We start from the raw sequence: 17006 nt of genomic DNA on the forward strand, positions 1-17006 counted from the left end.
TGCACTGTGGTGACCTAAATAGGAAGGAAATTCAAAAGAGAGGAGATATATATATATATATATATATATATATATATATATATATATACACACACACATATATATATATATATAAAATATATATGTATAGCTGATTAATTTTGCTGTACAGCCGAAGCTAACACAACATTGTAAAGCAACTATGCTTCAATAAAAATTAATTTAAAAAAAGAATAAAACTTGATTAAGCTATGGAAGATTAAAAGCTACACTGAGAGGTGGCAAGTTTAAAGAAACCATGTTCTAGACTGTAGCCAAATGTGTAAGACACACAGAAGGGTAGTAGGATAGGCAGGGGCGTTATTGTTTGGACGGAGAAGAAAATGGCAGCCACGTTGCCCTCTCTCCAATGTAATCTCCCAGTAGGTCTGTGGAGTTACTAAGGGTTACCCCAAGTCTTGGGGGATGAGGTGAGGTCCCCAACACCACTGAATAAATACCTTTTCATCCATTGTTCATGGAGAGTCACCCACAGATCAAGTCAAGTATTTGGTTCTTGATATAGTATATCAAGATGTAATATATCAATATATCAATACTATATATTATAGTACCCGATAATCTTAAGGACTCTATACAGACGGTGTCATAAGACATGATCACAGGCATAAAAATATCATAGTTCTTTTTCTTGTCCATTGCTCCTTCCCATGTAGCAGGCACTCAGTAAACATTTATTAAGCTGGAATATTGATTTTTGCTTCGTTCATTGGCTTAACAAGACGTAGTTTAGGTTGAAAGAGCCTTCTCATCACCTAGGCTCCATTCGCCACAAACAGGAAGGGAATTTGCTTCTCCCTGTCCAACCCCAGTTCCTCGCAGAACAGAACAGAACAGAGCAGCTCATTGCTAAGCTACCTTTTTTTTTTTTTTTTTTTTGGTTTTGAGAGAGATATTGTAGATGGAAACTTGCCAGCTTGCTCTTTCAAAGTGACAGCTTTCAGAAGTCTCCCTAACGCAATTTAGCTTAATTCCAAAACATCAGAAAATGGACTGCTAAAGAAAAAATCTCTCCTCATGAGCCAGCTGCCTCCCTGTCTTCCTACCCTTCCCCTAATATGAAAAAAGTGGATTATTTTCACCTTAGCTGGTAAAGATATTCTTCAGAGAATGATTATACCTGTCACAGATGGAACCTTTAAATAAGTTAAATGTTTAGGTTCATATCCTAGGAATTCCCTAGTGAACGGAGATCTCTATGCAATCTTTGGTAATATTATTACCGAACTATAGGTGTAAATACTGTCCACGAGGAGGTAGGTCTGTTTATTGTGAAAACAACAGGGTGAAGTTTCCTTTCTCATATTCCTTTTGGACACCCAGAGTTTTAAACTTTCATTAATTTGAATCCTTAAAAACATTTTCTTAAACAGCTTATTGTTTTCAACTGTTGCTATTAAAATATCCTGTACTGTGTATAAGAAATGCTCAGCGGAAGCTAGAAAGAGAGAAATGAGTCTAACACCTTCTCCAGGGACTAAAATCCCTCTATATTTCTATTTCTCTATTGGTCTATTTCTCCTCTAGCCGGAAGTATCTCAACAGCCTCCAAATGTGTCTCCTTCTCTCCATTTTCTCCTCACTATTATTTTTATAAACATAATTCTGATTCTGTCATTTGCTATTTAGAATCCTTTGCAGGAGGAAAGGTAAGGTCTGCAGGACCATATCTGCAGGAGGAAAGGTAAGGTCTTCAAGGTCTTCAAGGTCTGTTAAGGTCTTCAAGGTCTTCAAGGCCTGTTAGGATGTGATCCCTGCTTACTTTTCTCAGGCTCATCTCCCCTCTCTTGTCCTCACTACTTGACATACACTGTGCTCTCTGCTAGAAATGCCCTTCCAGGCACTTGTCTGCCTGGGGCACGCCTACCTATCGTCTAAGACCTAACTCAGGTGTCCTGTATTTACGAAACCTTCCTCGCCCTCTTTCCCACTCCACCGACACCACTGGTCGTTCCTTTTCTTTGTTTGTTTCATCTACTAGGTGGACAGTTGCTTGAGGCCAGGTATTGACTTGTTCATTTTTGTGTCCCCAGAGAAAGACTGGGATCGTTCCCGACACAATCATTAAACACTTTCCCACACATCAAGTGGAAAGTGTGAACTGGTTCTATACAACATCGTTTCTTAATCATACATTGACGGCCTTTTTTATTCTTTCAATAACCTCGAATCCAGAGAGGTTTACTCTGCACAAAGGCGAGATGGATGACTAACTAGTCAGTTAGTTGATTTTGTTCTGACGTGGAGTCATGGGAGGGAGGAGACGATCAGAAAGGCACAGACCCCATTACCCTGAAAAATACTAGATCCCACTTGCATTTGATGTTTTTTATAGATCTAGCTTGCTTTCCAGTTTGAATTCAAATTGCATTAGACCTGCCAAATGAGTATTATAATTACTACTGCAAATTGATCACCTACTATTAATAACACAGAGTCAAACCAGCCCAAGAATATAAGGTTATCTTCCGGAACATCTCCTGCTAAAATAACCTTCGAGACCAGGAAGGCTCTAGAGAGATTTTCAGAAACACCAAATGAGCACGCGAAACATTAGAGATGGATGCAAATCCAAACAATCTGAGGGGATTTTCAGATATTTTTCTCAGCTACAATTGAGTTCAAAGGGGGCATTAAGGATCCCTAAAAACACAGGAGGACATCAAACACCTCCATGGACTGGCTGGTCCCATCTCCGGGTTCCAACGTCACCTCAAATATCTCAGTGTTTCTTAAATCTCATGCTGCCACATGGGAGGAACCTTATGTACGTTTGTACATTTTGAAATACAGGCAAAAATAATTCTTAACCAAATGGTCACTGATGTTGTGAATTAAAGGTATTACACACGCTCAATATATATTATATACATCGATTGCCACAAGACTGTTTGAAGCGAAAAATCTGGCATTTTCCCTCTCTTGCCTCTCTGCCCTTCTCAGTCAATTTCACAAGAGTTGCATACTAACGGGACACTTTGGAAAGCTTCCATGTAACAAATGCGGAGAGTTTGTCTTAGGGCTTTGTTATCCTGGAGGCAGTCATCCTCAGGCAAGATCACGGAGGTACAAGCCCTCCACTAGTGGCCACTGAGGAAACTGCAAGAAGACGGCACTTAAACCCACGTGATTAGGTCTTAGCAGGGACTTGGGGACAACTTGAAAGACTTAGTCCCAGGACACCCACTTTTAGTACAATTAAACAGAGATTTGAAATGTGAAGGATAACTGGGAAATGGACCTCCTTGATCAAGACAGTGTTCTTTTTCTTCTGTTCTAGTCATCGGGGCCTTACTGCTATACTTCCTGGGTTCAGAGGTCCTATCTTCAGAGCATGTAGCACTTAGCTCATCTGTATGAGAACTACGAAATGGATGCGTGTTTAAGAAACCTGGAACCTGTTAATAATAATAAGGTTACAATGACTCTAGGGATGATGAGTCATTAATTTCTCAAGGGATTGATTTTTCACTGGACATACATTCCTATGCCAGGGCCTGTATTAAGTACCCCAGAATGTCACTTGGACTGTGGACACATATGACTGCCAAGCAAATAATGACTGATCTTTCAAAATAATTCAGTTCAAACTAACTCCCCACCTCTGCCTCCAAAAAATAAGTAACCAAAAAACCAGTATCCCAGATTTTTAAAAAGTGTCCTACCTGCTCAAGTTCTTTGGCAGTTTTCTTACTGGCAACATTTTGGTTCATTTTAATTCTATGGGGGCTGCAGGCTCGCACATATCCCCCTTAGAATCAAGGTTCCCTTGGGTGGGTTCCTGACCTTGCAGAGGTATGATAAACTGCACATTCTGAATCAATGAGCATGCATTGATTGGGTGTTCTCACAGCCACTGGTCATTTGATCCTCACGGCAACTGTGGAGTAGGTATTGCTCCCATTTTGCTGATGGGGAAACTGAGGCTCAGAACACTTACATGACTTTCTGGGGGTCCCAGGGTGAGCAAATGGCAGATGTGGGACAGGACCCCGGGTCTTTTGAGTCCTGGACCAGGGGACACTTCGCTACACCTCACTGCCTCAGTGGTGCCTCCCATTTCTCCTGTGCCCCTTTCTCTTTCTGCTCCCCCCCCCCACTTCTTCCAGCACTTTGCCCCCCTCTCCTGGGTCCCAGAGTCTTCTCTGCTAGAGGGGAATTTTGCTAGAAAACTGAATACACCAAGATAACTTGCTTGGTAATTTGACATCTGTACACTTTCCAATTTTATTTGCATTTAAAAAGAAAGAAGGAAGGAAGGGAGGAAGGAAGGGAGGGAGGAAGACTCCTAGACTGAGAAGTGAAGGAGTGAACACCAAGTGCTTACATTGGTTTCCATTTCCCAGCCTACAACGTGGGGATTTAGATGAGTTGACCAGCAAGTCCTTTAAAACTCATTTCTGTGGTTCTAATGGTGGCGTTTTAGAGAGTGCAGCAGCTAGTAGGGACAGAGCTCGGAACTCCAAGTTCACACCTTGTCTTGGTCCCTCGACTCAACCGAAGATGCCCTTAAGTTCCGTGAGCCCCCTGCTCCCAGTTTGGATGGTACCCCACGGGTGGTACTGCATATCTCTCTGTCTTCACAATTGGATATCACACCATCCAGACATGATACTAACACAATCAAACTTGCCCACCAGACCCAGGCTGTTCTCTGACTTTCTGGGTTTGTTCGTAATCAACATTGTCCTTTCCCTTTGCTTTCAACCTCTGGTCTCTTTCGGACGAGGCAGATTAACCACACACCACAGGGTGATCGTGGGCACCTACCCCTACAAGTGGGTGTTTACCCCCCAGTGAAAGCACACAGAGCCCCTCAGGAGCAAAAGTGGGTTTGGGTGCATGTGTGCAACTGACAAAATGTGCTCCCCGCGGGATGCCATTCAGGGACGAGAGTCTGAATGTCCCTGCCATGGCCCAAGGGAGCGGTGTCTGTGTCACCAAGCCACTGCTGGTAACTGGGCCCTGTCACAGCTGACAGGGCTGAGTGGAGGTCAGCGGCTGGCGGCTGCTCCCAGAGCAGGTCCCTCCGGATGGGCGGAGACGAGAGCAGAGGAAGCAGCTCGCCTCACCTGCCCCCCAGCCTGCTCTGGAGAGAAGCAGAGGGCTTCCATCTCCATTACCGTCAGGGTCCAGCATCTCTCACCAGCTCTGAGACTCACAGCGATGGATGCGGGGACGGGGCAGGAAGGAGGTGTGAGCTAGACGATCACAAAAGCCACAGTGTTTTGGAAGTGGAAACTTCCAGCTAGAGAACATTCTTAAAAATAAAACAGTGGGGCTGGAAGAGGACTCCGCTAATGCCCTTGTTTTGCAGAGGTGACTTCCTTGAGATTACAAAGCCATTAAGTGGCAGAACTGGGACAAGGATCCTGGCCTTTGGTGCTTTTATCACTCAAAAGAGGGTTTGGGAGGCCCTTTCTTTAAAACCAGAGACTGGTCGTGGACCAGTGTTTGTGGGAGCTCGGTGGAGACAGAGGGTGCCGAGCCAGCACCCGCAGGGAAGGCCGGCCGTGGCGGCCCAGGAGGTGACTGTACCTTGCAGGTTGAAGCCCCGGGGCACCAGCCCATGAAGCTCCATGGTGGGGGGATCATTCTCTGATGCGTTGGAGGTGTTGGGGGGGATGGCTCTCCTGCCTCCAAAGGTGGCCCCCGAGGACTCCGACATTCTCAGCCTCACAGGCTCCTTGGGGGGAGAAAAGGAGGCACGGAAAGGAAGGTGAAGCCAGTTGCATTTGTGATAAGGACTCAGAAACAGGGAGACACATCTGTCTGTGACGACTCTAGAGCAGCACATTTTGAGTTTCGCATAAATGAACCCTGAGATGTGGCAGGAAGGATGAGTCTAATGATGGAGTACAGTTCCCCAAGGATCTCGGGGAGATTTCGTGTTTGTCAAAACATATGGAAAGCAGAAGAAAGAGGGCTTATTTGAAGAAATGAAAAACGTAAAAGATTTTGGAAAGCAGGGTCTTTTTCTCATTTCCCCTAAAGGCAATCTCTTGAAAGAAACGTTTGCTATCCTATGCAGGTACCTCTGCCCATTTTATATAGACTTATGAGGCTTACGTCACTCTAAGAATAAACTCATACACCCATGTCCAGATCAGTGACATCCTCTCAAGCATTCACGTCTGCAAGTTAATTCAGCCAATATTTATCGAGCCCCCCCCCCATGCGTTCTGGGCACTTGGGGTACATCGGAAAACAAAACAGGAGAATGCTTGAATTGAAAGCTTCCAGTCTAGGCGGGGTACGGATGAGCCCACCAAGATTCTTAAGTGAACTCGCTCGGTAGGGTGTGAGAAGGTGGTCGCTGCCTTGGAGTCAGGACCACAGGAGGCGGGACAAGGGAGGGGAGATTTTGGGTAGGTGAGGCAGAGGCCACTGCAATATTAAATAGGGCTGTAAATAGCCCGCTCGCTAAACTTACTGGGTCAGCTAACACTGCCCTTGCTCCACGCCTGCTTCCCCTTCCTTTGGAGTTTGTGTGGACAAACAACCCGTTTAATCACCACACCTCCCCGTCGGGGTCTTGTTGACCAACAGACCAGATGAAGGGAGACCTTGTTTCTGGCCCCAATGAAGCTTTCCCCTTGATCACCTGGATTACCCAGTCACGACTCTGTTTCTTCGGCTGTTTTCCGCACCCTCAGAAGATGAGAAGTAGCCCTTACAGAGGCGAGGGGAGTAGACTGTCCCAGAAATGTGTGGAGCAAAAATGGAGCACAGCTGGAGCCCCTTGCTAAGGCACTGGGGCTTGGAAGCAGACAGTAGCGTTTGGAAGTGTAAAGTCTGGGTGGGTATCCAGAAATACCTGCGGCCAGATTTACAGGCTCTGGCGGGTTAAGGAGTGGGGGGAGGGGAGAGAGAAGGGTTAAGGATAGAGAGAAGGCAGGAAAAAGCCTTCCTCTGGTGGGGAGTGGCTGGGGTGGGCTGCAGGGCTGCTAGCGGAGGGGAATGTTTGGACAGAGCAGTGCGGTGGTCCGCTGGGAGAGAGAACCATTAAAGCAGAGACTGGGGCGCCCCAGGTGCTGCCCGGGTGCAGGCCAGGCTGGGTGAGCGCAGGTGGGCAGAAGCGCCCCCTTCTTGTCAGGTCTGGGCTGGGGCAGGTGCTCCAGTTCGGCTGCCTGCGGCTGGGGGGATGGGGTGCCAGCGATGGAGAGCGGAGCTGGACCACTCGCAGTGCCAGCCAAGCAGGTGTTCTTACCTGGCCCTGCCTGCCCCCCTCTGCAACCTCTACATCCTCTCTCCATAGTCCGCTCCCCTGGAGAAAGGGGTGGGGCTGTCCTTTGGGGGAGCACCCCAGGTGGCCCTTTTCAGGCAGCAGCGCCTTTAGGGAAGCTTCGTGGGATGCCTGAGAGAAGGCCTGCTCAGAAGTGGGGCTGGGTAGATGCGGAGTAAGGGGCGAAACGGAACTGGACCGCTGGGGCTGCTTCCGATACCCGCTCCCCCGCACTCCGGGCACCAACTGACGGATCGGCCGGGAAACCCAGGGGCAGGAGGTGGACGCAGGGCTGCGGGGTGCCCCGGCAGAAGGGGCGGCTGCTTACCTGCGGTCCCCTCCCGAGGTGTCCCAGCGCAGGCTGGCTCTGGGCGTCTCTGGAGTACTCCCTCCAAAGGACACAGGCTAAACGACAGGAAACTTAGCTCTTAAATAACTTCCTAAGGACACCCCCCCCCCGCTTCCTCCCCCCATCCCGCAGCGTTTTCTCCTCCCCCTTCTCGAAGGCTGGCGAAGCAGCAGCGTCTCTGGGACTTGCTGGTCACCCAGCCATGCTGCTGTTATTCCGGCATGACCCCCTCCCCCCCGGCCCCCCTTTCTCCCAGTTTCCAACCTGGTGGCTGGGAGCCCCAGGCAGAGTGCCCTGCAGTGCCCGGCAGACTCCGCCCCCTTCCCCTCTCCCACTTTGGTCAGAAGGCTGGGAAGGAGGGGTCTTCCTGCACAAGGGAACGTTTTCGCCCTCCAGGATTCCGAGGGCGGCTGGTGCGGCTTGGCAGGAGGGAGGGTCTGCCCTCCTACAGACAAGTTACAGACAGCTGTGACCACGCACAGCAAGGAACGTGTCCTTGTTGGGTAAATAAAGCTGAGGGGCATGGGCTACATTCCTGAACCATCCACAGAGCCTCGCCACCATCTAACCACAAGATTTCCTGCCCGGGGTGGGGGTGGGGGGATGCCCAGCTGGAGGGAAGATGAGTAAATACCTTTCAGAGTGTTACAAAAATTAGAAAATGACTTTTTTTTTTTTTCTGAAAACCATTTTGGTTTCTTTCCAAATAATAGAAGAAAAAGTAAAGAAAAATTTCCTTCTAAAATTTTCCATACTTTCTTTTCCTCTGAGTCTTTATATCTCTATAGACGCCTATTTCCAGTCGTGGCTATCTCTAACCTTCTTTACTGTCTCCGTATTTCTGACCCTGTCACTTGATCTAATTTACCAGGGAAAAAAACGATGCCACTGTTTAAGAATTCTCTCAGATTTTTGCTACCAAATCTATGCACTCGCCTGCAAACTTACCCATCTTTTCCCTGTTTCTTCTTATTACTGCAGTAGAAAGGTTCCCACCTTGTCCATGGCCAAGTGTGCTGTGTCCCCCCTTTGCCTGTGTTCCCTGTCACCGTCTTCAGGGCCTTGCTGTGTGGCTTCTCCACTCTCCCTCCTGTACCTTCAGGCTCCCTGTCTCTAGCAGTTCCCTCCCATCAGCATGTATTCAACTTCAAGTCTCTTTAGTATTTTAAGAAACCCTTGCTCAACCCACATCCCCCAGCTATCGTTCCTTCTCTCCCCTCTTCGTTGCAAGCTTCTGCCCCCATCATTCTACGGAAACTGTAGTTCAGGGTCATCCATGGCTAGATCCAAAGGACAGGATCCAGTTCCCATCTACTCAACCTTTGGAGGCGCTGAACTCTGTTGCCCACCCTTGCCTTGAAGGTCTTTCCCCCGGGCCTCTGAGAGATGCGCTCTCTGGAGTTCCTCCATGTGCTACCAGGCTCCCTTGATAATTTCAGCAACCGCCATGATTTCAGTTTCCATCCTGGCTTCTCCCACATCTAGGTCTTTCATCATAATCTTTCCAGAGCTTCAGAGTCCCCTCTCTAACTGCCTACCAGCCATCGTCACTTGGCATGTCCCAATGGTAACTTGCAGCTCATCATGTCTAAGATGAGATATATAATCTTCCCTAAAATCCTGGACCAGGAGTGTCCCGGATTCCTAGCTACCCTTGCCCACGTGGGGTCCGCGGAAGAGTGGTCAGCCCTACACCCTCCAGATCAGGTTACACAGTTGCCAGGTCCCCCTGGGATTCCTGGCTGTGTTGTGCCTTTGGGACAGGCTTGCTACCCTCAAAACCACTACCACAGTGACACTTTGGGCCTGAGACTCACTGATTATCGTGTGAACATGCATACGTGCTGGTTAACTTTCTAACTCTACCAAACCACCAGCCGAGGAGAGTCAAGCACACCATGGCTTTCTCTTGCCCAACAAATAGTGTCAGTAAGAGAGTGTCCGAGGGCACCACGCCGTAGCATGGGTGGTTGAAGCCCACCCACATCACAGACCCTTTGCCCACAGTCCTGGGTCTTAGAAATCAGCACAGAGTTTTCTGACCCTACGGTGAGCCTTTGCTGGGCGAGAAAATGTGACCTCTGCAGGGGCAGCTGGGTGCATAGACTCAGGTCCAAGGTGTCTTGTCTCTGAACATCATTTGCTTGGCATGGAGGTGGCACAGGGTATGTATTTAAGGAATGTAGCAGCTGGTGTTCAGCTAGGAAAACAAAAATGACTTGAGGTATTTTTAAAAGAGGGAATTTAACGCAGAAGATTGGTTACACAGGTGATGGAAAAGACAAGGTGACAAGTAGGGGCAGATGAGGCAGCAAGAGCAGAGAGGACGTGGCATCATCACGGCACGCGGGCTGGGGTTGTGTGGCTGAGACTGGAACCGCCAGAGCTCCACCCTTTCCCAGAAACACTGTCTGGGCTCCCGCAGGAGGAAGGACCCCTCTAGCTCGTTTCTTTCTTCTCCGTCCTCACTCCCTCCACTGTCTCCCATTTGCCGCAGTCAGTTACAGTCAGTCAACGAAGGGGTCAGGGAAACACAACCTGCAGAGATGGCGTCACCACGCCTGTGATGGGGGGAAGGGCCCCAAGACCACCCGAGGTTCAATGAATCACAAGGTGGACCCGCCAGCCTGTCACCCTCACCGCTATGATTTAGGACAGCAAGAAGGTACAAAGCAAAATCAGCAAAGGGAAAAAGCACGTGGGGCAAAGGCCAAAGGAAGCCGGGTACGAAGTTACAACGGTCCTCACCCGCGGGAGTCGCACAGCCCACGCTTGGCCCCCCAGCTACACACTGTGACGACACGTGTGAAATGGCGTCACCAGGGAGACCATCAGAGACCCAGAGCCCAGGAGTTTTATTGGAGCTGCTCACAGAGGCCCCCTCTGCCTGGCACGGACGAGTCTGCAGGCTCCCAGGAGGAAGCAGGCGCTCGACATAAACCACCCCGACTGTACAACGTAGGCACCTCGAGCCATGCCTCTAGGTCAAGGAGTGGTGGGACGTCTCCTGCAATCGGAGGCCCCCTCGTGAGCAGGCCTCTCTAAGGAGAGTGGGCAGGGCTCCGGGGGGGACGCCTTTCTTCACAGCCTCCCCACGCCCACCCAGGCAGATTGGAGCAGAGACAAGGTGGCCTCAGAGCAGACAGTTCCAGGATTGGCACATCAAGCCGTGGACCTTTCATCACGGTACGGCCAGTGCCTCTCGCTCCCTTCCCAGCATTGCTGTAGGGCCACAACCATGGCCTGGAGAGAGGAAACTCCAGTGGGAAAGTCACTGGGAAAATGGAGCTCTTCCCGCCACGTCCCCTGGCCTCACGGGCTCGAGATGGGACCTCTGGGGAGACGTGCATCCTCTCGGTGCATAAGCCCTGACACCTCTTCCCATTTCTCTGCAACCAAAGGGGTCACGATCCCAACATCCTGTTGATAAACCTTGAAGAAAGCTCCAATTTATACCTCGTTGTCTCCTCCAGGGGCAGGGCAAGAAGGCCTGAACACATCACCTAGGGATCCTGGCTCCTGTCAGAAACATGTAGCAGCCTTTGGGAGCTGTAGGTAAACAGGAGGTGCGGGGTGGAGGGATTCCAAGTTCCCTTAATTTGACTCTTTGATTCTGAGTTTTCACTTATATGATATGGACACTCTTCTCTCCGAATAAACTACCATCTTTCTCCTACTTGGCAATACCCGGGAAGCGGACTATTTGCTCAGGGGATGACTTTTCCAGCAGACTCTATTTGATTTACATGCAAAACTTCACATCCCAAACAAACAAACAAAAATCTCAGTCACGTCTGGACCCTACTGGTTTTTTCCAGCTGCAACAGGATCTGGATTTTGATGGTTATAGATGCAGTGGCAGAGGGAGGTGAGTGGATATAAATAACAATGAGTCTTCAAAGACGCCAAACCTCTCAACCTCTCCCTGTCTTGGGGGAGACTTTTTCCTCCAGTGCCCTTGAGCCTTAGGAGTTGGGGGAAAATTATCCACTCCGGAAGGAGGTGGGGCTGGGGGGAGGATGAGATTCAGGCTGAGTGAAAAGTTTACAATCACAGCTGTGAACAGTTGGAGAGGGAGTGGCCCTCTGTCTCCCTTCACACCTTTCTCAGAGCCTCAGGGGAGCCTTCACAACGTCTGACCACGGTATTTGAAGCCCCAAGAAGGAATTTACAAAGCACCATCCCAGCCGCTGCCACAACAGAGCTTGGCTTCTGAGAAAGGACCCTTCCTCTGACAGAGCTCCTTTCCGCCTCCTTTTAGGAGAGATGGAATCCGCGCCAGTGCGCCAGTGACAGCTCTAGAGGGCAGAAGCTTCTCCTGCTTCAGCTTTCCTGGGCGTGGTTCCCTCTGGCCAGCGCTTTGCGTCACCCTTAATCTACCATCCCGGGGAGCAGTGGATTGCAGGGCTGTCTCCCCGTGGCTGCGCCCTCCAGGAGGACACACGGAGGAAAGCTGTCTCCTCCTTAGGCGTGAGAGTGAACTAATGCAATTGTGTGCTTATCACTCGCGTGAATATCTCTGTCTTTATTATTATTGTTATTTGTAATTGTGGCAAAATATACGTAACGTAAAATTTACCATCTTAACTATTTTTCAGCGTACAATTCAGCGGTGGCCAGTATATCACATTGTTGTGCAACCAATCTACAGAATTTCTTCATCTTGCAAAACTGAAACTCTATACCCGGCAAACAACTGATCTGAGTGTGTGTGTGTGCGTAAGGGTATTTGTGAAAATGTGCCTGTATGTGTGTGCCTGTCTGTGTGAGTGTGTGATGTGAGTGTGTGTCCAGGGGCAACGGGAGGACTGCAGAACCACCCAGAAGATGCTTCAGCCCTGCACTGGCTTCCTAGCGCCTCCAGAGTTCTGACTGGACTGGTTTAAAGACACTCCAAGACTTCTTAAATTTAAAAGACTATATAAACTATGAGAAAAGTCAACTAGAACTGGATTTCTTACAGATGAAGTCTTCCAGGTTTGGAGGCAGGAGATCTTCTAGTCAAATGTTGATGACTTAAAGATATCAAGAGTGGAGAGGGCTTAGGAAGCTATAAGCAGCTCCACCAGCCCAGACACAGGGCAAAGCCTGCTCGGTTTGTTCAATTCCATTCCTTACTCTGGTGGTGCACAGACTCCATGACCACAGAAGCACATAAGAGATCCCACATCTACCTTTCCCACTTATCTTGCTTTTTGGGCTAAAAAGCATTCAGTGCTAATAAAGCATTGTGAAAACACAGCAAATAAAATGGTAACATAGCAATGCACACGAACATAATGATCAACAGAAGTTAAACTTAACAGTAATTCCACAAATTTATAACAAAGGTGTTCATTGAAAGGACAGCAGCACTTGAAAACCACATCTAGCGCCAGATAACGGGGACGCCATGCAAACAAGGCTTGCTTCGTTAGAATTGCCAGAATGCCAGCTACCTGTGTGTGTGCATGCGTGCACGTTCGTGTGCACACATGTGTGTGCAGGTGTGGGCTCCAGTCCAATAGGAACTCTGCAGGTCCCAAGGGTAATATGACAACTGACGTTAGAATCTAGGCTTCCTCACCTGCTACCTGTGTGACCTTGGGCCAGTTACTTGATGTCTCTGCACCTCAGTTCCCTCACCTGTAGAGCGGCAATCGTGAGCGTGTCTACCTCACAGGTTCTGAAGATCAAAGAAGAGGACACATCCAAAACACCGTGTGCAACCCCAGCACAGCGCTAACACTGAATATTGCCGGTAACAGCAGGTGTGAACTAAACAACCTCACGCATGAGTATTTTAACTTTTTGTAAAAGTTGATATTACCTTTACTTCCTCATTATCAGGGAAGAGAACAGTTAACTTGCTGATAATTTAGGATGCTTTGGTGTGTGGGGGAATCAGCGGCAGTGCTGTTACTTCTCAGTCCAGTAGGTCTTCAGGAGTTACATCTGCAATTCACTCTTGTCAATGGGGGATTCCATTTATAACCGGCCGGTTGCAGTTGTGTATGTGAGAATATGTACGGGTGTCTTTCTAACGAAGCAAATGAAAACCCTGGCAACCCAAGGAAGCTGTCAGGGGAGTGGGTCAGAGAAGGATTTTAGATGAAGTATGACAAGCGAATGGACCAGCTTTTGCGTGGTTGCCCGCTGTCTTTGGAAGCCCGCATCCGAGCAGGTCAAAGGGCAGACCTGCCTGGGCATCTCACCAAACTCCTCTAATGAGGTCTGAGGATGCCAGCTCCAACGCGGTGCCCCAGTTTACGGCACTCACTTGTCCAAGGGCCCTGCTGCTGCCTGTTGTAGATGTCGACGATGTCACACAACATCTTCTTGCTGGCCAGCCGAAGCGCTAGAACCAGGCCGGCAGGACTCTTCTAAAGCGGAGCAGAGCAGAGACAAACTAAACTTGGAAACAGGAGGAAGAGCTTCCAGTGAGGTCAGGCCGGAAATGGAGAGGACTTGTTGTTCTGCAGGGTCATCGCAGCAGCAGAACTTCTGGATAAGCTCTATGAATTTCTAAAGCGAGCCAAAGACCGTTGCATAATCGCACGTGTGGGCACCAAGATACAACTGAGGAATGGAACAAGTTCTCGTTTCTTTGATGCTCACTCAGCAGTTTCTGCAGTGAGGTTTGCAGACGACTGTGCCAAGTCCTTCCTGTGAATGTGTTTCTTTTTGGTGCATTTTTCCTATCACAAAGGTAACTAGGAATTGTTCAAGTAGCATCTGAAATACTAGCTGTACCACATGGGCATGATCCACCAGAAACACTTGGTGTCCATGAACGTTGGTGAATCTATTCAGCGCCTGAGTCACTGCTACCAACCTCTTCTCTCTGCACTTTCACTGATTCCAACCATATACACTTGGAAACTTCAGGCAAGATCTCATTGTGAGAGGGAGATAGTGCTACAGGAAAAGAAAAATTAAGTATGTCATAGATGAACACAACCAAGTTAATTAAATCATCTTGAGACTAACACGGCATGGCTTCTTTTAGTCTCTAGTCCCATGAGAGTACCAATTTAATTTCTCATAGTACTAAGTTCCCTCTCTCTCTCTTTCTCTCTCTCTCTATACCTAATAAATTATATAAATAATTTATTAGCACTACATTTATTTTAATTTTCATACGGATACAATTATTTTACTATGCAGGAATTCTGTGTTATATATGTATGTATATTTACAAATATATAAAATGTATACTCTATGTATACATAAAGCATATATATGTATTTATGTATGTGTATAATGGGTGTCATAGGGCTGAACAGCCTAGAAAGATACAGAAATCAGAAGCTTTTGATTTTTAATATTTGGCTTCAAAATACTTTCATTGAAAAAGGCAGTTGTATCTTCTATTACTCCTTAAATTGGGATTGATTATAGAAAACCCAGCTGTGATCTATCGTGCCTATTAATACCTTGTGGCTGCCTGGTAACTTATACCATGTGAAGCTCTTTCATGATGGCCATTTAATTCTCTAAACAGCCCTCTGCAGCATCTCTGTTCACAAATAAGGAAACTGAGGCCTGAAGACACAAAGGGACTTGTTCATACAGCCAGTCAGTTACACATCTGGGACTTGAACTGAGGTTCACACAGTGGCCGCATCAATTTACATTCCCACCAAGAGTGCAAGAGGGTTCCTTCTTCTCCACACCCTCTCCAGCATTTATTGTTTGGAGACTTGAACTGAAGTTTGTTGCAGAAATCAAATTCAATGTCTCAGCTAAAATACACTCTCACCAAGCCATCATCTCTCCCTGACTCAAAATTTCCCTTCAACCCTACATGTTCTAAGGTCCCTCTAGAGTGGGGCTCCTGGAAGATGCCAGTTGCCTCCATCCATCCTCTGAGTGGTGACAGGCAAACAGGCACCTGCTCAGGGCTTTTTAAGCGTACTGAGTAGGAGACGGTGAGGGATGTGGCCAAACCGTACCTGGTGGAGGCCATCCGCACAGGCTCCGGACGTGCAGGCTCAGCGGCCATGGCTCACGGGCCCAGCCGCTCTGTGGCATGTGGGATCTTCTGGGACCGGGACACGAACCCGCGTCCCCTGCATCGGCAGGCGGATTCTCAACCACTGCGCCACCAGGGAAGCCCGCCGGTGTTTTTCTTATTGGACCTCCATATGGGTGAGGGATTCTGCTAGGTGCTGCAGGGGATTCCTTGGGGAGCAAGAGAGAGATTGTCTTTTCCCTCAAGGGCTCACAGTCAGCCCCTAAGCTCACCAGTGAAGGGAAAGAGCAACGTTTATCCCGAGTCCTGGACCCTTCAGCCCTGATCCTCCCACCCCCGAGAGCTCCTTCCCATGGCTCGGCCTCATGGAATTTTGCTATTCCTGCTCATCTCCTGCACCCCCCTGGTTACCCAGAGCAAGTTAGAGCAACCGGTTATTCTGAGTGCGACGGCCAACCTCCTATCCTCATTCCAACCTCACTTCCCATCTCTTCGTGTCTAACCTGAAAATGCCTTTCAGCACAGGCAGGAAGTATGACAGAAGAATGTTCCGGTCTAACAAATGATAGTGGAAAATGCTCTTTGCTGCGGGGCCTTGGCGATCCAAGCGCACCGCACGTGTTCGCCAGCTGCAGTTTCGATGGTTTCTGTTTTACCCGGCATTAATTTTTTATGAAATCTCTCCAGGGCCCAGGGGACCCATCACTGGCTTTTAGCTCTTTATTCTGCACTGGCGTGGCTAATTGCTGAGATGGTTCCAGGATAAGACTCGCATTTCGGGCAGCTCTGATGTATTTACCAGCCTTCTCGTCTGCAGGCCGCCTTACATCTTTGTGCGGAATTTTAATGTTTTTCCTTCAGAGGGGAGCTGAAGGAATTATTGGGCTATTAATATAGTTGCCTTGTTTAGATCAGTTTTTCACATCGGTGGCATAACGTACAGAACATTGCCAATAACAAACGTCAGATTCTGTTCAATGACTTCAGTGTGATTCTTAAGAAGAGCACGAAAGCTGTGCAGCAGAGGCATGGCGTGTTTCACATGACGTCTGCTCTGGGAAGGAAGCAAGCTTGTGTGGGCAGGTGTGACCTGAAGTCTGTTGGACCCAAGGGACCTCTTCCATCAGCGCAGCTCTGATTTTGCATCAGATGGTGTCTGGGTCCTTTCATGCAGCTAGTGGCTCTCACAGCCTGTCCCTGGACCCTCTTTGCTGTCCCCATTACCAAAGCACCCCACGGACCATTCAGAAAACACCGTAATGTAAAAAAGAAAGGGTTTGAAGAGTCGCTGAGTTCCAAGGGTCTACACGCAAGGCCAGTGCTACGATCTCTTTCTCTAATTTCGGATGTCCTTTTCCTTACCAACTTCATATGCTTTCTGAAAAATAAGAAAAAAAAAAACAAAAGAAAACCCTTGGTCATCTGGCCTTCTTTCCTTA

The 17006-nt window shown here is 48.4% G+C and overlaps 1 protein-coding gene across 2 annotated transcripts in view; it reads right to left on the reverse strand.

Annotated features, from left to right (window-relative positions):
* The window catches only part of F13A1 (coagulation factor XIII A chain), a 145095-nt gene extending 137093 nt beyond the window's left edge, over positions 1 to 8002 (reverse strand). The window contains exons 1-3 of one of the 2 annotated variants that reach the window (XM_027128286.1): positions 7878 to 8002; positions 7593 to 7669; positions 5578 to 5725 (exon numbers count right to left, since the gene is read on the reverse strand). In XM_027128286.1, the coding sequence (XP_026984087.1) occupies positions 5578 to 5707 (130 nt within the window). In that variant the 5' untranslated portion in view covers positions 5708 to 5725; positions 7593 to 7669; positions 7878 to 8002. Of the gene's footprint in view, positions 1 to 5577; positions 5726 to 7249; positions 7269 to 7592; positions 7670 to 7877 lie in introns of those variants that run through there. The other variant, XM_027128287.1, reaches the window with a different exon arrangement.
* Between the last annotated feature and the right edge of the window lie 9004 nt (positions 8003 to 17006).

The sequence above is a fragment of the Aethalodelphis obliquidens genome, unplaced genomic scaffold, assembly GCF_003676395.1.
Source record: "Aethalodelphis obliquidens isolate GAN/ISIS:26980383/991018 unplaced genomic scaffold, ASM367639v1 scaffold34, whole genome shotgun sequence".
NCBI classification, from domain to species: Eukaryota; Metazoa; Chordata; class Mammalia; order Artiodactyla; family Delphinidae; genus Aethalodelphis; species Aethalodelphis obliquidens.